Here is a 23,596-nt window from a genome sequence, read left to right as displayed (position 1 = left end):
TACCCATGGTGGTTTGTCCAGCTTATATATGTCTTTAGTTTTTGTAAACTGATAAGTTATGCTGCGGAGTTTAATGTCATATGATGTTGACACTATGTGTGTTCTGTAGTTTCGTTCCAAAAAATAAACAAACATGGAACTTGATTAAATCCAAAGAATTATTTCCCACTTCAATATGGGTTTTGAAACCTGGAGAAGAAATTAAAAGTCGAATTAGGCAAAAGATCGGAAGTAAAGATTAAAAAGAAAAGTCTAGAAAAACCGAGAGAATACTAGTAACAAACTCACCTTGAGTAGCCTGAGTGATCGGCGGACGGAGCTGGACTGATGAGTGCAAGCATAAGGTTAAGGGGCGAGGTGGAAGGGAGGAGAGGGGAGGGGTAGAGGCAGAGCAACTGTCACGGAGCTAAGGTGGAGCGGAAGGATGTGGTAGTGGGGGTAAGTGATGTGGATGTATACTACATATGGTTTGGAAGATCAAATTGTTTTTAGGTGGTCTAATATTTCTTAACCATTTAATTAAGAGATCATAAAGAATATTAGATTTCTCGGAAATTTCATTTAAATTATAGTTAGGGTTGAAATATTGATCGCAATGGATGAAACAATTTTTGACAATGTTCGTAATTGGCCATTTGTTTGCTATTTGAAGTATCTCAAAATCATGTTCTATATCAGTAAAATTATGATTAGAGTCGTGAATGTGTTGGCCTATAGCAGGAAACTTGTTATATCTTACTGCGTTGACGTGCTCTGAATATCATCCCTGCTTTCCCACTATACTTCACCATTTCAGGTCTAATTTCATCTATTACTGCTGCTTTATGACAATGGAGTTTATTTACCATCCTTTCCACTTCCTCAAGCATAATTTCACCATCATCATTTTCCTCCTCCCCATGCGCTTGGCTGTTAGCAACACCACCCACCAGGATGATTTCCTTTTACGTTGAGAAGATGTTCAAAATATTCCCTCCACCTTTCCAATGATTCCCTGGGATCTATTGTGAGTTCACCTGGATTACCCAAAACACTGTTCATTTCCTTTTTCTCTCCCTACTTTAAGATTCTTTATTATTGTCCAGAAAGGTTTCCCTGCTACTTAACCTAGCCTTTCCAGTTTATTACCAAAATCTTCCCATGACTTCTTTTTGGATTCAGCAACTATTTGTTTTGCTCTGTTTCTTTTATCTACAGTACATCTGCATCAGCCCTTATTTGAAGCCATTTCTGATAGACCTTCTTTTTATGTTTACAAGCTGCTCTCACTTCATCATTCCACCAGAATGTTCGCTTTTTCCCATCTTTACACACAGCTGTTCCTAGGCATTCCCTTGCTGTTTCTACTACAGCATCCCTGTATGCCATCCATTCTCTTTCTATATCCTGAATCTGCATACTGTCTACTGTTCGAAACTTCTCACTGATCATATCATGTACTTCTGTCTAATTTCCTAGTCCAGAAGATTTTCTACTCTTATTCGTTTGCGGACAGATTTCATTTTCTCTATCCTAGGCCTAGAGGTACTTAGTTCACTACATGTCAGGTAGTGGTATGTATCATCGAAAAATCTCCGTACATTCCTAACGTATTTTCTGATTTTGAAGTCGGTTAAGATACAGCCTGTTATGGATCTGGTACCCCTAGCCTCCCATGTGTAGTGGTGAATAGCTTTATGCAAAAAAAATGTATTCGTAATTGCTAAACCCATACCAGCACAGAAATCTAGCAAACACTTCCCATTCCCATTAGCTTCCATATCTTCCCCACATTTATCAATCACCCTTTCATATCCCTCAGTTCTGTTTCCAACTCTCGCATTGAAATCGCCCATTAGCACTATCCTATCCTTGCTGTTGACCAGTACTACGATGACACTCAATGCTTCATTAAACTTGTCAACTTCGTCCTCATCTGCACCCTCACATGGTGAATACACTGACACAATTCTCGTCCTAATTCCTCCAACTGACAAATCTATCCACATTGTTCGCTCATTTATGTGCCTAACGGAAACTACGTTGCGTCCAATAGTATTCCTGATGAACAGCCCTACCCCATACTCTGCCCTTCTCTCTCTAATACCCGTCAAGTACACTTTATAAACTCTTATCTCTTTCTCAATCTCCCCTTAACCGAATATCACTTACTCCTAGCACATCCAGAAGCATCTCCTTTGCTAACTCAGCTAGTTCTACTTTCTTTCTCCCATAAGCCCCATTAATATTGATAGCTCACCATCGAATTCCATTTTGTTCGCCAAGTTGTTTCCAAGGTGTCCCTCACCTGTCAAATGGGAGTGGGACTCCGTTACTCCCATAGGTCCGAGGCTTGCTTAAAATGTTCTGAGCTCAGTAAATTCATGAAGCAGGATGCTACCCTACTTGCACATAGTCCAAGTGAGGATTTCTCCTCTAACGGGTTAGGAACCACCGGTGGATTGTATAGTCCTAGCTGTCTGAGCACAAAGAGGGCCATGACTCAGAATGTCTGAGATGCCCACTCCCATTCCATGGAAACTGGTATTCCAACTCTCAGGACCAATTACCAGGCCACTCAGCCATCTCCCATGGTTCACGAACTAGGACGTGACAGCAGTAGCCCACACCATGAACCATGATTTCCCGAAGGAAAAAATAAGTGTTCCTTTACTTTTCACGGAGGTTCAAAATACCAGTTTTCACGTCTGTAACATCTTTAGTTTTTTAGATACAAGTATCCTCATAAAAATATTCAACTAATTTTTCAATTCATTCACCCCCATTAAGTGGATTTTATAAAAAGGAAAGATTACATGTTTCATTACTTTGAAAGAAGATTCCAAATACGAATCTTCATGCCTGTAACATTTTCAGCTTTTGAGATATAAGTATCCTTATAAAAAGAATTCACCTCCTTTTTCACCCCCCACACCCCTATCAAGTTGATCCCCCGAAATGCGCATTTCTTTATTTATAGAGGAGCTTGCAAATGCCAATTATCATGACTGTAACGTCTTCAGTTTTTGAGATATACGTATCCTCATAAAAATTATTCAACTCCTTTTTTCACCCCCACCCCCAAGTTGACTTCCACCCAAAAATGTGCGTTTCTTTATATGTAAGAGATTCCAAATACCAGTATTCATGTCTGTAACATCTTTAGTTTTTTAGATATAAGTATCCTCATCAAATAATTCAACTAATTTTTCAATTTGTTCATCCCCCTCCCCCCAAGTGGATTTTCCAAAAACAAAGAAATAAGTATTTCTTTATTTTGAAAGGAAACTCCAAATATCAATTTTCACCTGTGTAACAGCTTCAGTTTTTCAGTTATCACTATCATAATAGAGGGATTTCAACCCCCTTTTCAGACCTTTTTACAACCCCCTCCCAAGTTTTTTAGAAACAAAAAATGCATGTTTCTTTATTTTTAAAAGATTAAAAAAAAACAATTTTCATGTCTGTAACATATTAAGTTTAAGAGATGTTCTGTAGATATTCTCATTTTAAAAATTCACCCCCTTTTTCAGTTCCCCTTAAGTAAATTTTCCAAAAATAAATTATCAACGTTTCTTTACTTTTACGGGATATTCCAAACAACAATTTTCACGTCTAACAATTTACATTTCTGAGATACACTGTAGATCTGTTTAAAAATTCACCCCCTTTGTTACTCCTATTCATACCCCAGTAAGTGGATTATCGAGAAACAAAAAATTACATGTTTCTTCAGTTTTTGAGATGTAAGTATCCACATAAAAGGTATCCAAACCTTTTTTTCACCTTCTTTCATCCCCATTAAGGGGATTTTTCTAAAACAAAAAAACATGCGTTTCTTTATTTTTAAAGGATATTATAAATACCAATTTTTATGTCTGTAAACTTTCAAGTTTTTGAAGTATAGATATGCTCATTTAAAAGTTCACCCCCCTTTTAACCCCCCTGGCAGGGGTCGAAAAATACCGGGCGCCCAGTCGCCATGGCGCCTGAAATTTTTTATCTGGCGCCTGAATTTTGAAATTCGGTTTTGAAAATTTATTTTCCGAAATCCGGAGTTCCTTTACATGTACGTCCTCAGGAGAGCTGCGTGAGGGCTGCCTCGCGATCATGAGAGACATCGTTGTAACCCGTCAAACAAGTAGCTTTTCATGGGGACATATGGAGAAATGCAGAGAACTACTACGTTAAATAATTCCACGAACATCACATTACCGCCTTCATTCCCGTGACTTCCGTCTAGCGACTGACACTCAGGAGCCGTCTCGGCTATATTCGTTGTTACTTGGCTCATAGAGCCAAACGCATCGTGTCGTCACTAGTTCCACTCACCTTTGATTATTTGAGAATCTGTATTATTGAATTATAAAAGAGTCATGAATAACTTCGTGTGCCCAGTATGTTCTACCGGTACATCCTTTAATTATAGACAGACTAGACTTTCTTTCCTTTCTTGTAGTGTTTTGCTTTCCCGAAGATGCCGCGCAACAATAGGTTTTCTCTCAACCTGTAGCTTGCGGTAGTCTGATGAAGTTTATTAAAACGAGGACTTTATTTCATTTTTGAGAATTCTTGAGTGAAATTATTAATGAAGCTAGTGTATTATTTAATTCTAAAGTAGTCGTGAATAACTTGGTGTGCTCAACATGTGTTGTACATGCTTTAATTATAGAAAATTGAATCGTCATTTTAAAATGAAACATTCAAGCAGTGATATTTACATGTAACTTCTGCTTCTACAATATCATATGGGCTTCCACCATAACGATACGATAATGTGAATATTTGTAATATTTCTAATAATATTAGCCACTTATTTTCTGTTTAGGATGTTAGAAATGATGCATGTGTACGAAGTAGCATTAGAACTGATGATAAACTGGGCACGCAGTAGCATTGTCAGCGTGAGCCTGCAGTATAGTAGCATTGTCAGCGTGAGCCTACAGTATAATTATGTTCCCAATACTCCTTAATACTCTGAGCTGGAGGAAAGTTAAAAACCTTAGTTTCGAAAAGGTCAAGCAAAGGGAGGGTGTATGTAAATATCCTGCCACGACGACAATGCGCGATTTTACCCGATGACGGCCCCTGAATGTCAGGCGCTAGAACAAAAGTGACTAGCCAACCTAGCCGTTCCTAAACTATTGCCGTCAAAACAGTGCTGATAAATTCCCGTGGAATTCATTCTTTGCATTTAAAACATACAGAATGACGGTTTATCAATTCTTGTATTTTCACTGAACATTATTTTCACTTTTAATTTAATTACAGCATATTTGTATTGAAAGGTTTGCACTTTAGAAAATAATACGGTTGTTTTCATTCCTGCGCGGCGGCGGAAAATTGGCAGCGTTGCATCAGACATCGAAGCCCGCGAACTCGTAAGCCATTTAACTCTGGTGATTTATTGTGGTCTATTACGTGTTTTACGTTTCTGTGTTATACTTCAGAAAATTGGAAAAATGAAACGAACAAAGCCGCACAAATTGACTGATGCGAGTAAACAACAGTGTACTCTTTCAGATTTCTTCGTAAGTAGGCCCGTAAATGTAACACAAAGTGATACAGAAGCGAGTAAATGTGAGAAAACACTTGATGGAAGTGAGAATTGTAGTGTTCAGGACGACAATGACCAGAGTGAAATTTGTGGTGTTCAAAACAATGATAAGTCAAACATTAAAAATACGTCGAAATTTCAGTCAGGCAAACGGAAATTTCAGCAATCGTGGCTTGAATTACTACCGTGGCTGCGCTATGAGGAAGGAATTGCGAAGTGTGAATTATGCAGTAAATTTCCTAGTATTGCCGACCAAAATTCTAAAGTTGTATCCGGATTTTCAGGACCATTTAAACTGGAAACTTTTAAAAAACACGAAAAATCCTATCCTCACTCGAAGTGTCAGGAGGCTGAAAGTTTCAAGAAAAATCCCGAATGTGCACCCTTAGCTAAGTGTGTAAAGAAAATGGATGCTAATATGTTACAGCATATGAACGCATTGTTCATGGCATCTTACCATATTGCAAAAAATAACAGACCCTACATTGATTTTGAAAGTTTGGTTGCATTGTTGAGCAAGTTGAATGTTACTGATTCTGAGAAGTATGTGAATGATAAACAATTCAGAGAATTTATTTCATACATTGTCTCAGATCTTCGTGAAGATTTGGTATGTGAAATTAAGGAAAGTTCATATGTCAGTATCTTACTCGATGGATCAATAGATAAATCTGATGACGAGGAGCTCATACTTTACGTTCATTTTTTAAAAGAAAATAAGGTGAAGGAGACATTTCTTTCTATTGTGTCATTGGAGGATGCAACAAGTGATGGCTATATGGAAGCTCTGTAAACAGAATTGCTTCAGTTAGGGCTTGGAGAACTCTTCACAGGTACAAAACTAATCGGCATAGGAACTGATGGAGCACCATGTATGATTGGTGTTCGTAATGGTTTGGTAACAAAAATATCTGAAAAACTTGAGAACTTGGTAAACGTTCATTGTGTTGCACATCAACTCCAACTCACCGTTCTTCACTCACTGAAAAATGTGAAACTTAAAATTATTGATTAAATTGATTCTATACTCAGGAAACTATACAAGTTTTATCGACATTCGCCGAAACGACTTCGCGAACTGAAGAAAATTTTGGAGTTACTGGAGTGTGAAATATCTAAATTGCAGTACTTACACCAAGTTAGATGGGTAGCAAGCAAATTAAATGCTTTGCATGCATTTGTCAAAGACTGGGAATGCCTAGTGGTGCATTTAGAGAATATTTCTGAAAGGAAAGGTGAGGAAGGAATCACGGCTAAAGGTCTTCTAAAGAAGATCAAGGACTTCAAATCTGTCATCACAATTCACTTCTTGTATGATTATCTGAGTATATTCAAAAGACTTTCACTTGTATTTCAGAGGCATGATCTGATTTTAAGTCAGATAAGAGTGCATGTAAATAATGCAATTAATTCATTGCAGCAAATTCAGAACACCAAGGGCCCAATGGAAGAAAAATTTGTTTCTGCTACAACACTTTCAGGAGTTTTTGATGGAATACAGTTATCAGGTGTGTCGGATAAGAATTTCACGAGACAGGGAACATATTTTGACAAGTGGGATTAACTTTCTGAAAGACACATTTCTTCAAAATGAAGATATTCAAAGTGCCACTGGTGTTTTTGACACATATTCCTGGCCTTCAGGAAAACAATTGGAAAATTATGGCAACAGTGAAATACAGCTTCTTGCCACTCATTTTTCAAAACACCTTCAAATTGAGGAGAACAACGTAGAAGACATACTGAGCGAGTGGTACGAGTTCAAAATAGTCGGGAAAGATCTTCCACTGAGTGATCTACTTCAAAAATCGCGGACTATGAAAGGACGATTTCCGGTTTTAGGAAAGCTCCTCAGTATAGTGGCAACAATTCCTGTATCGACCTCATCATGTGAGCGAGGGTTCAGTACAATGAATATAATTAAACACAAACTGCGAACCAAGCTTGCTGTGAAGAACTTAAGTGATCTCATGATGATATCTTTGAACGGACCATCTATAAAGGACTTTGATGCTACAAAATGTATTGATCGTTGGTATTTTGGTGGGAAATCAAACAGGCACATGTAGTATAATTTCAAAAGATGCTGACCTTGAAGGCGACTGGTGACTATTTGGGTTAGTATTTCTTAAAATATAAACTGTTTCTATTCCATTCTTATATGAATTGATAGACTAGACTACTTAGGGACACACTTCAAAAACAATACATAGCTTAATCCTAGTCTAACCTGTGGTTTTTGTAATGTTTATTTGCAAAAAATATGCTGGCTCCTGATAAAAAGGTGCTGGCTACTGAATTATTTCTACTTTTTCTACCCCTGCCCCCTGGCAATGGAATATCCAAAAATACTCCCTTAGTGAGCCCCTTGCTCTAATATAAATGTATCCCCAAAATTTTATTTATTAATGTCCAGTAGTTTTGGCTGGGCGATGAGTCAGTCAGTCGGTCGGTCGGTCAGTCAGTCAGTCAGGACATATTTTATATATATATAGATGTCGTATCCATCTGTGACCGACATTTATAATATAGCTAGTCTAATATAAACCATGCTGATATTATTACTTTCCAAAACAACTTCCCTTTTAACAACTGTGACAACAACAGAAAGAGATGATTTGAAATTTTCATTAACATCACTGTTATCTATAACATATGAAATTCTTTCATATACCTTTTAATTAAATTATGCTAAAAGAATAGGTCCACCTTTGTTGATGATGGACATTTCTAACACTTACCTTTGCCACACTTATACTTTGCTGCTCCATAGCCTCATGTATACTGGTCCTATCGTGTTCCTTTATGGAATTAAATTCATCAATGCAGCATAAACCTCCATCAGAGAGAACTAAAGCACCAGCTTCGAGTTGCCATTCTCCATTTTCCTTTAAACAAAATTTACAAATACATAAGTAATAGTGGTGGTGGTTTTAAGAGAAAAATTACAGGGTTCTCATACCCTCTCATCACTAAATACATTATTTGATAAAATAAATTATATAACAATAGACATTTAACTCAGAGGTGGCCAAACCATGAGTGTCTCATGCACTATCACACACCAGGACGCAACTAAACCTAGCCACCAGTCCAGCTATCACCTTTATCACCACTGCAATATTCGATGACAATGTGTTTCTTTGCTAGTTGCTTTAGGATGCACCGACACAGATAGGTCTTATTCCTTTCAGACCGTGTACGCACAATTGTGCGGGTTCGTATTATATTTATGTCTGAGCTTATTTGATGTTTTCTTGGCCCTAGACCGGACTGCAGTGCTTGTGAGGGACACGTAGCATGTACTTCAGCTGTTTTTATTTAGTACTTGACCACCAGAGGGCAGGAAGAAGAGTTTAAAAATACAGTTCATTAGCAAGATGGCGGGAAGCAGTAATACCTGAAGTAAGTATTTATTTATTGCATTCATATTAATCTGGAAGCTTTACTGAATATCAGAATATAATCAATGAAGTGTGTAAATTGTGTAGCAAACGTAAATTGTGAACTTACAACATCGTACCTCATACCATGAGGTTTTGAATGTTGATACGCACATATGTGCGGGCTAGGTTTCTTTATAGGCAATGCATGCAGGAGTGCTGGATACTGTCACAAAAAGGACTGTGAAAGCAAAACTCGTACTCTACATGAGAAATGTAATGTATAAGAATTTAATTGTTTAAAATCGTTCCACACTGTAAAATAGAACATTTGATCATGTGCATGTGCATATTCACATGTACTGAGTTGAATTTTTTTAATTTTTAATTTTTTGCAAGTAGTGAATGAAGTCCTGACACGCACAATTGTGTGGGTTCTGTTTTTCAGCCGATAGTTCTTATTTTGCAAAATAAACTGTAAAAACATGTATTTGAGAGCATTTTAGTAAGTTTTTGATTTCTGACACCTCCAGATTTCTTTCACGTCTGACGACAAGTTGCTGCTGCCAAAAGGGCACTAAAAGCAAAACTCTTCCTCAATGTAGGAAATGTAACGTTTACTTGTGTCTGAATGAAGATTTAATTGTTTTAAATTATTCCCACTATAAAATAGAACCTTTGATCATTTATATATGTATATTCACATGCATTGAGGTAATTTTTCTTTTTTGTAAGTAGTGAATTAAGTCCTGATACGCACAATTATGCAGGTGCTTTTTTTCAGATGTTATTTTTATTTTGTACAATAAACTAAAAATATATGTATTTAAGAGCATTTTAGTCAGTTTTTGACGTACAAACAAAAATTCACACCGCCAGTTTTCTTTCAGGTCTGGAAGGGTTATGGCGACGATGGGACGGGAAAGGTCTAGGAGTGGGAAGGAAGCGGCCGTGGCCTTAATTAAGGTACAGCTCCAGCATTTGCCTGGTGTGAAAATGGGAAACCACAGAAAACCATTTTCAGGGCTGCCAACAAAGGGGTTTGAACCTACTATCTCCTGAATATGATGACAATGTGTGAGAGAGGCAGTACAAGCTGCCAGTCACAACACACGGGGTAAGCAGGTGTATTTATTGTGAAATTGGACTGACCAAGCAAAATCTGTGTTCACAGCCTTCATTAATAAACATTCTACAAAAACATTGTATGCAACAAACTCAAGACCTGCGACTGAATGGGTTGCTATATTTCTAGAAAATAGATCTCAGAGAATTAGAGTAGGTGAAGCTTTATCTGACCCTGTAATAATTAAGAGGGGAATTCCTCAGGGCACTATTATTGGACCTTTATGTTTTCTTATATATATAAATTATATGAGTAAAGAAGTTTTTGCAGATGATGTTATTCTGTATAGAGCAATAAATGTTACAAGATTGTGAGCAACTGCAACGTGACCTCGATAATGTTGTGAGATGGACAGGAGGCAATGGTATGTTGATAAACGGGGTTAAAAGTCAGGTTGTGAGTTTCACAAATAGGAAAAGTCCTCTCAGTTTTAATTACTGCGTTGATGGGGTGAGGTTCCTTTTGGGGATCATTTAAAGTATCTAGGTGTTAATATAAGGAAAGATCTTCATTGGGGTAATGACATAAATGGGATTGCATATAAAGGGTACAGATCTCTGCACTGGTTATGAGGGTGTTTAGGGGTTGTAGTAAGGATGTAAAGGAGATGGCATATAAGTCTCCAGTAAGACCCCAACTAGAGTATGGTTCCAGTGTATGAGACCCTCACCAGGATTACCTGATTCAAGAACTGGAAAAAATCCAAAGAAAAGCAGCTCGATTTGTTCCGGATGATTTCGGACAAAAGAGCAGCGTTACAAAAATGTTGCAAAGTTTGGGCTGGGAAGAATTGGGAGAAAGAAGACGAGCTGCTCGACTAAGTGGTATGTAATACCAATATATATAATAATTTTTTGTGGCTATTTCTAGCCGAGTGCAGCCCTTGCAAGGCAGACCCTCCGATGAGGGTGGGCGGCATCTGCCATTTGTAGGTAACTGCGTGTTATTGTGGTGGAGGATAGTGTTATGTGAATACCAATATAAATAGTCCGTTATTGGACATTATAAATTTTCCAGCTAACTCATTCCTGGTTGCCAGCGTTTTGCCCTCATGTGCTAGGTTGGGCTCATCAGTTGGTACCTAAGCCACCGGCAGTGCCAATGTACTATGAGAGACTATGTGAGGCAGCACACCGGACGCGTCAACATCTGCAACGCAACATGAAAAAAAGACTCGCTTTTTGTCATACTCATGATGCAGACCTGTACCCGCACACCGGAGAAGCATGTGTCAGCATCAATACACAACGCATTATCAGCTGTTAACATGGCCTCCTCGAGTGAAGATTATGTTTTGCTGTACATGTGGTTGAAATTGCGTAACAAGAGGAAAAGAAAATGGGTTCATGATTTTAATATGTGATGTGCTCAGCATGGTGCATATATCTTAGCGCATGATTTACTAAAAGATCCAGTCAAATTCCAGTCATACTACCAAATGTACCCCGAAAGATATACAGAACTTCTTCAGAAAATTTCTCCATTATTAAGAAAACAAGACAAACTACAGGAAGGCTTTAAGTCCTGATGAAAAGCTACTCATGACACTAAGGTAAGTTCAAAGCTTAGAATAATAATTTGTTATTAAAAAAATTAAATTATTTATTAGATAATGAACACAGCTATGAAATTGTTCATATTGACAAAGTATATAAATAATATGTGTGCAATGTTGTTTTTTTCACGCATAACTCTATATCACACAGTACTGTCTTTGTAACTACGCCTTATCAGTATGAGTGACCACGTTCTTCCTCGTTTTCTTCTGGTAAATTCACTGCATACGATAATGGTGAGATAGTATATGAGCAGTCCAGCTGTCCACCACCGTATTGCAATATGGGAGTTGATGGAGAGTATCACTACACTGAACATTACTGGCTGATCCGTAGAGCATGTCATTTAATTTTTGCTGCACAAACAACTTAAGTGAGCTTTTAGCTGCAGGTGATAATTTAGCCACATCTGGTAGCAGGCTTTTGATAAACCTCATCTGGGTTATTACACACCGCTTCAGCCATACGTTTAGCTTTCATCTGAATATATGAAGAGAAAACTTTGTCAATATCCATTTTCGTCGCGCTTCTTTTTGTATCTCTTCTACATGTTTGAGGTAGCAGCTGCATAATTTCTTGAGCACTATTCTCCTCATAGTTTTCTTCTGTCATGGCCGCTGATGATGGTTGTTCCCCTGTAGAAGATTGCTCCTCTTCATACGGATTTCCTACTTTTCCCACTTCTCTTCTTGATTTGGGTAAATGGTGGCAAAAACGCAAAGTAGTCTGCAAGATAGTAGGGCTTTTTGGTTACTGCTGCTAAACCTGTGGTAAGAGCTTGCCTTAAGTATCTGGACCAACAGTTCCTACAGTTTCTCCATTTATCTTTACAGGTGGCCACTGCAATGAGAAAATACAATTATCATTGTTGCTGTTATTGTTGTTGTTATTATTAATTTTTAATTTTTCTTTTAATTTCATATAAAGGATGTCCTTGAGGGCAGAGCCCTATAGTAGGATTATACATACAATTGCTATATGCGTATTAACACATAATAAATAAATTTGCAACAAACATTTTATAACAAAAGCAGTGCAATTCAATAATATTAAATTTATAGAATATATGTATCTTAGTGCAATTGTCAATAGTTTAATTTGGCAAAATAATTTTTTACAAGCTTTTTTAAATTTAATTTAGCTGTAATAGTATTCATGGTCCTTTATTTCCAGGTACTTAGCTACTGGCAACAGCTTCAGATGCTTGAGCTTTCAGTTTAAAAGAGGAGAAACAACAATCGGCAAAATTGTGGATGAAGTGTGTTCGGCAGTATGGACAACACTTCAACCTGAGTTTATGCCTGCACCCTCAAAGGACTTATGGAAGAATATTTCTGAAACATATTTGGAACTCCGGAATATGCCTAACTGCATTGGTGCCATAGATGGGAAACACGTTCGTATCCAGTGTCCGATAAACAGTGGCTCATTCTTCTATAACTACAAGGGCTATTTTTCTATTGTTCTATTAGCTTTGGTTGATGCAGATGGGCTTTTCATTGTTATAGAAGCTGGTGACTATGGCAGAAATAGTGATGGTGGCGTGTTGCAAAACTCAGCTTTAGGAAGAAACCTTCAGCAGGGCACACTGAATATACCTGATCCCAAGAGGCTACCAAAAGATGATGATCACTGTTCACCATTTCCTTATTTTTTCATTGGTGATGAAGCTTTCCCATTACAGAAACATATCATGAGACCCTATCCTCGAAAAGAACTTACAAATGAAAGGCGGATTTTTAACCACAGGCTTAGCAGAGCTAGAAAGAGTGTAGAATGTGGTTTTGGAATGCTTGCTTCTAAATTTAGAGTTCTCGGTACAGCTATAGCCTGCAAACCTGATAAAATAGACAACATAATACGAGCAATTTGTGTTCTGCATAATAACTTCATTAGACTAAAAGAAGGCGTTTTTAGTGAACCGAGTGTACGAGATAAGGATGAAAATACTGACAATACAATGTGTGTGTTACAAAGATTGCAATACTGCAACAGAAGGGCAACAGTTGAGGTTGTTGAATTAAGAAATCACTTGTGTTCTTACTTTATGAAACCAAACGTAGCCCCCTCTTGGCAAAATAGGTACGCTATAGAATAAATATAAATATAGCTGCACTATACATTAGGCTATCAGTAATTCTGGTTGTGCAAGAAATGTTTATTCTTACATAATTAAACATGTTATTACTGTACACAGACCTTATTAATAAATATGTTACTGAATGTAAGTTACTTACCATTTAAATTTAATTCTTTAGACACTGCATGCCATGCTTTATCCACCTCGTTCTTATTCGAATGTCCTGGTAGCGAATAATCACATATTGTTTGATATTTCTCCACGGATTGCACTAATTTATTGATTAGTTCTTCATTCATGCTGGCACTTGTGTTCACTGGCACTGCTCAGAAAAAACAGGAACAGAACTATACCAGAAAGTGTTTGCTTAAGACATGACGCATAGAAATGGAACATGCAGTGTCTTATTGCCCGTGTCTGCAGCAGGATGCAGATGATATCATCAAGATGCAGACTGGTATGCGGCGATTTTTGTTTTTCCATTGCTTATCACCGTGCTCCTTTCTGATACGTCATGTCTCTTTACCAAAAATTGATGCCTGCTTGGCTATCAGATGATGTAGATGTTGATTCCCATAGCGAATCTGAAATATTTGTCCCGAATGAGTAAATTTATAATACCAATATAAATGGTAAGTTATTGGACATTATACATTTTCCAGCTAACTCATTCCTGGTTGCCAGCGTTTCGCCCTCATGGGCTAGGTTGGGCTCATCAGTTGGTACCTAGTACACCTACCAAGACACTGGCTAGTGCATACCGTGGAGGCCACTGCGTAGGCTATTTGGAGCCACCGGCAGTGCTGCAGATCAGTACTGATTGATTGAATGCCAATGCACTATGAGAGACTTTGTCTTTTTACCAAAAATTGATGCCTGCTTGGCTATCAGATGATACAGAATTTGATTCCCATACGGAATCTGAAATATTTGTCCCGAATGAGTAAATTTATAATACCAAGATAAATGGTAAATTATTGGACAATATACATTTTCCAGCTAACTCATTCCTGGTTGCCAGCGTTTCGCCCTCATGGGCTAGGTTGGGCTCATCAGTTGGTACCTAGCACACCTACCAAGATGCTGGCTAGTGCATACCCTGCAGGCCACTGCGTAGGCCATTGCAGGCATCAATTTTTGGTAAAGAGACAAATTCTCTCATAGTGCATCGGCACTGCCGGTGGCTCCAAATAGCCTATGCAGTGGCCTCCACGGTATGCACTAGCCAGCGTCTTGGTAGGTGTGCTAGGTATCAACTGATGAGCCCAACCTAGCACACGAGGGCGAAACGCTGGCAACCAGGAATGAGTTAGCTGGAAAATTTATCATGTCCAATAATAGACCATTTATATTGATATTATAAATTTACTCATTCAGGACAAATATTTCAGATTCCCTATGGGAATCAACATCTATATCATAAGTGGCATGTTCCGACCTGTCAATGGAGAGATGGCGTGGAATGACATTAGTAGAAGAATAAGTTTGAGTGGCGTCTTTAAAAGTAGGAAAGATTGCAATATGAAGATAGAGTTGGAATTCAAGAGGACAAATTGGGGCAAATATTCATTTATAGGAAGGGGAGTTAGGGATTGGAATAACTTACTAAGGGAGATGTTCAATAAATTTTCAATTCCTTTAAATCATTTAAGAAAAGGCTAGGAAAACAACAGATAGGGAATCTGCCAATTGGGTGATTGCCCTAAATGCAGATCAGGATTGATTGATTGATTGATTGATTGATTGATTGATTGATTGATTGATTGATTGATTGATTGATTGATTGATTGATTGATTGATGCAACGGTTAAAGATTTAAAAAGAAAAAAATTGCAAGACTCAAAACAAAGCAGAGACATCAAAACAAAGCAACCAGAGCAAAAGAAATTATCTAAGGTCAGTCCAAGCTACAAAATGAGTGGTGATTTATAAAACATAGCATACAAAAAGCAGTAAATAGCAGACTAAGTTAATATTCAAGACAAATAAACAAGATGGACCTAAAACAAAATGCAAGAAAAACTACATGGTTTCTTATAGTCAAGTTAGGTAAGATGGTGAGCTATCACAACATAATAATTTATTAAAATCCACACCCACATGTAGTATTTTTATTAATCAACCAGAAGCCAGCCATAACCCAGCTCACTTCAAACCAATACACAATCATCAAGTTTGGTAACCACGGACATTACCATGAGAAAAGGGAAGAAAAATCCCTTAACGCCAGTTTTACACCGGCCCATGACGCAGAATCCAGAAAGAAGACTAAGTCCACGCAGATAAGCGTACCATCATGGAATATTTTAAAAAAACATCCCAACATAAAGAAAAGGGGAAAGTTATGTAAAAGCAGGCCCAAATGAAGAAACAAAAAAGGACGGCCTTTGCAGGTTGAGCGCCAAGATGGAGGCCGCATGAATATAATAAAAATGCGAACACATGAAGTTTCCATGAAGTCTCACATAAACAAGAGGCAAAACAAAGAAACAGAGCCAGGAAAAAAAAAAAAAAAAACACACACCAATCAAATATTATAACAACAACAACAAAAACAAAAACAAAACAGTTACGTTGAAACAAACAATCTTTCTCGGAGAGCTAACAGTCATACATTTTATCACTCATACCATCCCCACTTGTAACTAGGAGCCTGCAAACATAAGAGAAAGGAGCCAGTCAACTGCTCTCACAGATCCCAGGGATGTAATATTATGGCAGTCCCAAAACTCATTTCGCAGAACCAATATCCCTCCCAAGACATTATCATACTCAAAACCTACCATCGCAGAAATCGCCGTATCACACATCACCTCCTACGATTAGCCTCGTAAAGTACCCGAAATAGCCTATATCAAGGCACGTGACAGATTATCAGAACGGGGCCATATACAGCAAACACAGAAAAAAACCCTGATGTAGAGAGCATAAACTGCACCTCAGTAAAGGCACATAAAATACAATCACACACACATGTACACAATAATAAACCATATGTAGTTGCACTACAGGGAGAAAAATAGAGCACAGAGAGCACATTAAGTAAAAACGGAGAACATATCTACCTCAATGTCAAAGTTATAAATCAAAATGCAAATGAAATGAAGGTTAATTTCTTTAAAACGGCTCCATCAAAATATACCTAATAGCCATGGAACTTCACATACAAAGCAACACAATAATAACAAGAAACTAAAGGTAAGTGCTATGACTACTCACTAAACCAAATTGATAGAAAGTCAGCAAATAAGCCATCGCAAGCTAGTTTCCCAAAATATTCAAAGCTTGAAATGACAAAATATATGGAAGTAGAACAACAGGCTACTTGACCAATTTAAGCCTCCATTTTTCATCTCTCAGATAGGGGAGGATCCCCAAGGCGTACAAAGTCAGAGACAGAAACATGAAAAGAACATATCTTTTGCAAGATAGGAATCTTGCTGCCATCCAGTGGATGAGATGTGTCTAACACAGAAAACAATAAAACATCATTTAAAAAAAGATTAGAGAAAGTGGAAATTAACGATATGCCCAATGGATCATAATTTATAACTTTAATTTCCGTGTTGATGTTTAACTTGTATAATAGGAATCGACTGAAGGATGTTCCACCATTGAACACTTTATATAATACATAACTTTAAGTGAAAACTGGTATAGATTCCCTTGGAATCATCATCAGTTCACAGTAAATAAATAAATAAATAAATAAATAAATAAATAAATAAATAAATAAATAAATAAATAAATAAAAAGGAACTTAACAACAATCAACATGAAATCTGCCTCTAAATACCGTTAAAATGGTTGAAATGGGTTATATGACATAAAAACACATTAAAATTTAAAGAATATCCTAGGATCCAGGTCATATAACTGTAGTGTGTTTGTACAATGTGTACAATGTTGAACAGAGTTTTAAGATAATATATAAAAACTTGAAGTTGAGGAATAGTGTGAAGTTCTTATTTGTTACTGTGGATATAAAAACATATGTTAAAAAACGTTCAAGTATTCGTAGTCGAATCTTAAAACTGGCCACAGACTACCATCTCCTCATCCTCATCCAACCCAGCACTATACCCAATGCAATGATACATACGGTCTTTTACAGGGTCAAATAAACAAATCAGTCTATGGAAGCTAAGACGTATGCAACCTTACCACATCCCAGGCAACTGGCTGTTAAAAAAAAAATTCATGTGGGATTCGAATATCTTACCTCGAGCACTGTCCACTATCACTTATCTCCCCGCCCGCTTGCAATGTGAGCTACTGCGACACTTGACCTATGGCGCACACCTCCCAGCCTATATAGTACCGTGCTCCAGGTCTCTGCATCCACCTCTGGTTTTAAAGTACGTGTTCTGCGCATCAGTGATCATTTTATGGGTTCATTCGAGGTACCATAATTAATTAATAGTGGCACTCATGATTCCTGCTGTCTTCTAGCCCATAAACACACATCTTGTTATATTACCCCAGTTTAGAGAGAGGGTTGTAAAATTCTCTTATATATAACCACCTATTCAATACATTACAGTACACTCATTGAATTATAATACAATAACGAAGTGTCTAATATTGGGACATATTTCATTCGACATAATGAATATCATCAGCCATTAATGCAACAAAAACTAAGTCAGGGCCCTGAGCTTAAAATATAGAGAATGTTATCATCATATTAGAAAATGAACCATGTCATAATAAAAAGTGAAAATCAACAATCAATACAATAAAAACAGTAGACTTGAGGTTGTAACAATATATGCAAGTTAAAAGCAAAATTTGTCGTAGAGTACAGTAACAGTGGCAATCTGTGGCATTAAAAACAATTTGAGGCCACTGGAACAAAAAGAAATAGATTCAATACAGTTTTAATATGAGATTAATTACATGTAACTTAGCAGCCTACCAGGCTTCAAAAAGAAATAGATGCAATACGGTTTTAATATGAGATTAATTACATGTAACTTAGAGAGAGGGACTAATGTCTCTGAGAATTGTAGTAAATGTGAAGGGATGCATAAAACTGGATCGCAAGGAGCTGTTGGACAACCCGGTATACACAGTGACCGAGGACTGGCTCATTTATGAATTCACTCTTTCCAGCAAAACAAAGAATATTATGACCACAGATTTATGTTTGGACTATACAATGTGTTGTATGTTTGGATCTAGGGTTCGCAATACAGCAAACTGCAAGGTGTTACATATATTAAAGTCCATTAAACCTGCACGTTGCCAGGATCCCGTCAATTTCAGAAAAACACTTGTATACAAAGATGGAACCAAGCAGTAAAAGAACTTTAGCAGCATGCCTGAGCAGTCAAGAATTTTGCTGTTGAGAAACTACAGGGTGACTTACATAAACCAAGTGGTTTTTAGAATGACCCCATTTCTGTCTGATAGCAGATAGGAAGATACGATTGCTAAATGTGAAGAAACTTAGATTCACTTACCATTCGCCAACAATTCTCAAGTTATTCTTTGTTAGGCATCAACGATTTCATTTCCTCAATTCTGCTTGTTGTTTTACCATACATTTATTAAAGTGCAGTACACTTTGCTTCAACATGTGTTTTTAGTGAAAAATTATTGGATCATGAAGTCCATCATAGCCACACAAGGGGCGTTCAGGAGATACTCCTAACCCGTTAACTGGGAGCGTGCGAAGTAGTAACTCCTTTCTGGTGGGGACGAATTTTTGTAACTTGAAAAGTAATCAAATAAATTCAAGAAACTCTCCAAATTTTGAAATACTTTATAATAAACCTGAATCTCTTACTAGCTTATGTATATTACAAATATAAATTTATTCTTGGAATATCTTTATTTTCGTACTTATTTGAGGAAAATTATAAAACATGTATACTGGAAATGCACTCTATCATAAACTAATCTACAAATTTCTGAAATAAATACCGGTTGCAAAAAATACATTTCTTGCATGGTTTGCAACCTCAGTAATACGTTAGAAGTAAGTACTTACAATTGTAGCCTGGTTCTAATCATCTTCTCACAATAATTACTTCTTTATCGCAATGAATTTACTCATCAGGACTGATTTCACTAATAATATTATTTACACTATTCACACAATTTGCATTTGACGCACTGTTTTTATACTTCTTGCATGTGATACGCACAGAAACACAGAGCTGCACAGAGAGCAACATCGCAGTCGCTGCACCTGTAGATTGATCACGTCTCTCTCTTTTCGCCAGACACACTGCGCACCTCTTCATACCCTGCTGCTATTTTCCCAATGGAGGATTCACATCAGTAAAATGCCTACTGCTGAATCCTTCTGTGGAAGCACCAGGAGTGGTCTAAGTGAAAGGACAGGCATAGCTTCAATGGGGAGGTTTGATCCTGTGTACTTTTTGAGGATTTTATCAACGAGGTGAATTCTGAAGTGCAGTTGATTGAATTTTCCTCCAAATTGTTGGAAAATGATGAATGAATTGAATACCATGAGGTCCAGAAGATGCCAGATAATTTTCTGGTAGTATTTCTCCATCCGTTTCCTTGCTGTGGAGTACATAATGACGTAATGATCGGAAAGATCAGCTCCCCCCATAGAATCATTGTAGTGAATGAAAACTACAGATTTCTCTTTAGTTTCGTCCTTTCCTCTGATAGGGACAGGTGCATTTCTGCAACATGGATACTACTGAGCATGCAAACATCTTTTCCTTCCATTTCAGAACTATGAGTTTCTTTCAATAAGCAGCTTTTACTTCTCCTTTTTTCAGCTTTTTACTCATAAGTTCCTTAGGGAGATTTTTCTGGTTGGTTTTTACTGCGCCCACTACATCAGAATCGAGACCATTTAATAGGTCATATAATTCAGGGCTGCTATAATAGTTGTCCATTCCTATCACATATCCTTGTTTCAGTAGATTATCTGCCCGAGTACACACAATTCTAGTCGGCTTCGAAGACTGTGATACATCAATGCCATGGACTTCATTGTTGAGTTCTGTTGATTTTCCAGTGTACCACAACATATTCCACACCTAACAAATTTTCACTTTGTAAATTTTGTAAGATTCCATTCCGAACCGAGACCTTTGCTTTGGAATGCGTACCTTCCAACCAAAGTGACCTTTCCATTTGAGAAGGCTTTCGTCTATGGACAGCTGATCATCAGGGACGTAAGCCTCTTGAAACATTTTCACAAAGTGATCGAAGACTGGCTTTACCTTGTATAGCTTGGGAGTCATCTTCCTATCATAAGGCTCATTATCAGAAAAATGGAGAAATTTCTGTAGAAGGAAAACCCTCTTTTCCATCATGATCCCGTAAAATATGGGCATGGCAGTAACCTCTTATGAGAAAAAAAAAAAAAAAAGCCCCACCGTAGGTTTGTGGATAATCCCTTGAAGAAGCAAAAGTCTGAATAAAAGTTTTATTTCATCCTTATTTGTAGGAATCCAGTCTTTTTCTCCTACTCCTCCATTTCATTTTACTCATCAGTGTTTTCCCATGAATTTTCTGTTGAGCATAAATATTAGTTTACTCATAAATATTAGTTTGCTCAGCAATATACTGACAGAATCTTCCACAAACAGTTCATAAATATCCTCTGGAGTCTTTACATCCAAGAACTGTCCTTTTTGTCCAGGAATGAATTTTGCTGGAAATCTACTCCTTTTTTGTCAATCTTCTACCCACATAATAGGCCCTAACATATTACTGCCGTTCCAGTCTGCCTGTGTCTATCCATCATCACTGTTGTCACCCGAGGTGTCACTTTCAAACCCGCAACCATTCGCTGTGAAAGCACAGGAATGTTGTCCTGTAAAACTTTTGTTTCCTTCTCCAGAGAATGAATTATTTTCACCATCTGAATGGAAGTCACTGAAGTCATCGTCCTCGTCGCTAAACTCCAACATTTCATGTACAAGTGAGCGCAAGTTCTCATCACGTAATTCTTCAACTCGACGTTGTTTAGAAGACAATATTATGACTGAAAAGTACTGTCATGAAACAACAGAAGTGCAATGCATCTATAAATCTGAATTCACTCTTCGCCGTAATTACTCCTTTTCACACTGATATACCATACACTTTGCAGTCTCATAAAACACTATAAGGCATCCGAGTAAGCACATAGTAAGAACGCTTCTGATTACTTCCCGCATGAGGCGAACACGTGGTGCACTTTTGAACGAAAGCAAATTTTGTTGAATGACATACAGCTCTGTCTGTTCTGTTTCTATCATCAAGTGGAAGTATTTACTAAAAATTGCACTTGATGACAGAGGCATGCAGATAACGAGGACCGAATTTCATAACTCTGGATAGGCTCAGAGTTAAGGAAAAAAAATAAAACAGCAGCATACGACTGAAGTCGCTCTCTCCACCCGGCTGATTATTTCCTCAATTGACTTAAGTCGCGCTCCCCAGTATACGTTAAAAGAGAGACAATACTGGCTACAGTGAGAATGTTGGAAACAACTAGGTCAATGAGTAAGTGTGGCAAGCACTGCACATCTGGTTTAGTAAACGTAGCAGACGTTCAGACTCATTTGCTTCACTCTTCTAAAAAATCATTACACTGTTTTTTTTTGTTTTTATTTTTTATTTTTTAGGAGGCAGGGTATTCATATTCCATATGTCAAAGAGTGATGAAGGTGAAGAAACTGCAGCCATGCAAGATGACTGCCACTCACGAGTTGCAGTAGCTGGATAAGGAAAAAAAAAAGTGTCTGTTACTGCACACAATTCAACCATTTTACTGTACGGCAACCGGAATTCTGAACATTACGTGGTTCAATCTGACCGATTACATGAATTCTCAAAAACATAACCCACATGGTACACATGAAAGACCCCTCCACCACATAAGATGACAGAGTTTGGTGTACAATCCCAGCAAACCAAATAGTGAGCTGCTGCTTCTCCTATTCCTCCTTCTATACAATAAACAAGGACCGGTACAATTTCTTGCAATTTATTGAGTAACTACATGAAAATGAGCTAATTCTGCACACATTAACTGAGTCCTTCTCTCTGATCAGCAGCTTCTTTGAGGAAAGAGTAATCTCTAAGAATTTGTGGCTGCCAAGATCAGTGGACTGAACGACACCAGATTATTTCCTGTGAGGTTATCTCACGGAAAAAGTGTATCGAAATCGACCAGGAACAATTGAAGATTTGAAGCCCAACATCATAACTGAAATTAACAGGACAAGGTAATATTGCAATGAACATCTAGAAGCATGGGATGATGTGTACAGCTGTGCCTAAAGGAAGATGGAGATCATTTCCAGCATCTGCTGTAATGTCAAGCGAATCTCCCACGGTTTCTTCATATTTGGAATGTAGTTAAGTATTCCTGTCTGCTATCAGGCCGATGACCTACATGTTAGGCCCCTTAAGACAACAATCATCATCAACGTATCTGCTACCAGAGAGAAATGGGGTCATTTTGAAAACCACCTGGTTTATATAAATCACCCTGTATTTTATGAAAATCATGCACATTTCAAGATTGCAGAATTATATTTTCCACAAGCTGAGTGTTGAAGTGCAGATCTATCAGCTCATGCTGGAAGTAATGGGGAACATTTTCAGCTTAAAGTGAGATAAATAAATCAAAGTCAGTTTCGAACCGTTTGAATTCTTGATACCTCTTTGAAAAAGAACTATCAGGCGAGCTAGCAAGGCGATTGAGTTGCTGTTGTGCGGCCAGACTGCTAATCCTTCCTTTTCTCTGGCCTCAACACATCATGCCACCTTTGTGCTTATGTGCAGAGTAGAGATACGGTCACCAAGAACCACTATTCGACCAGATCTATATAAATAAAGTTGTAGGGGGTCCGCTGTCTGTAATTTCTTTTGTTTTGCCAATTTTTTCAGATATTTATCCATTTTAGGTCAACTCAAGACCGAATCGGTGGT

General features: G+C 37.6%; 1 protein-coding gene across 1 annotated transcript in view; it reads right to left on the bottom strand.

The window, feature by feature from the left end:
* The window catches only part of LOC136858442 (uncharacterized), a 257,510-nt gene that overhangs the window by 157,020 nt on the left and 76,894 nt on the right, over positions 1-23,596 (bottom strand). Inside the window, exon 9 of the mRNA XM_067137987.2 lies at positions 8,278-8,424. Within this exon, the coding sequence (XP_066994088.2) occupies positions 8,278-8,424 (147 nt within the window). The remainder of the gene's footprint in view (positions 1-8,277; positions 8,425-23,596) is intronic.

This window comes from Anabrus simplex, chromosome 1 (assembly GCF_040414725.1).
Source record: "Anabrus simplex isolate iqAnaSimp1 chromosome 1, ASM4041472v1, whole genome shotgun sequence".
NCBI classification, from domain to species: domain Eukaryota; kingdom Metazoa; phylum Arthropoda; class Insecta; order Orthoptera; family Tettigoniidae; genus Anabrus; species Anabrus simplex.
This window is presented reverse-complemented; position numbering and strand designations above follow the sequence as displayed.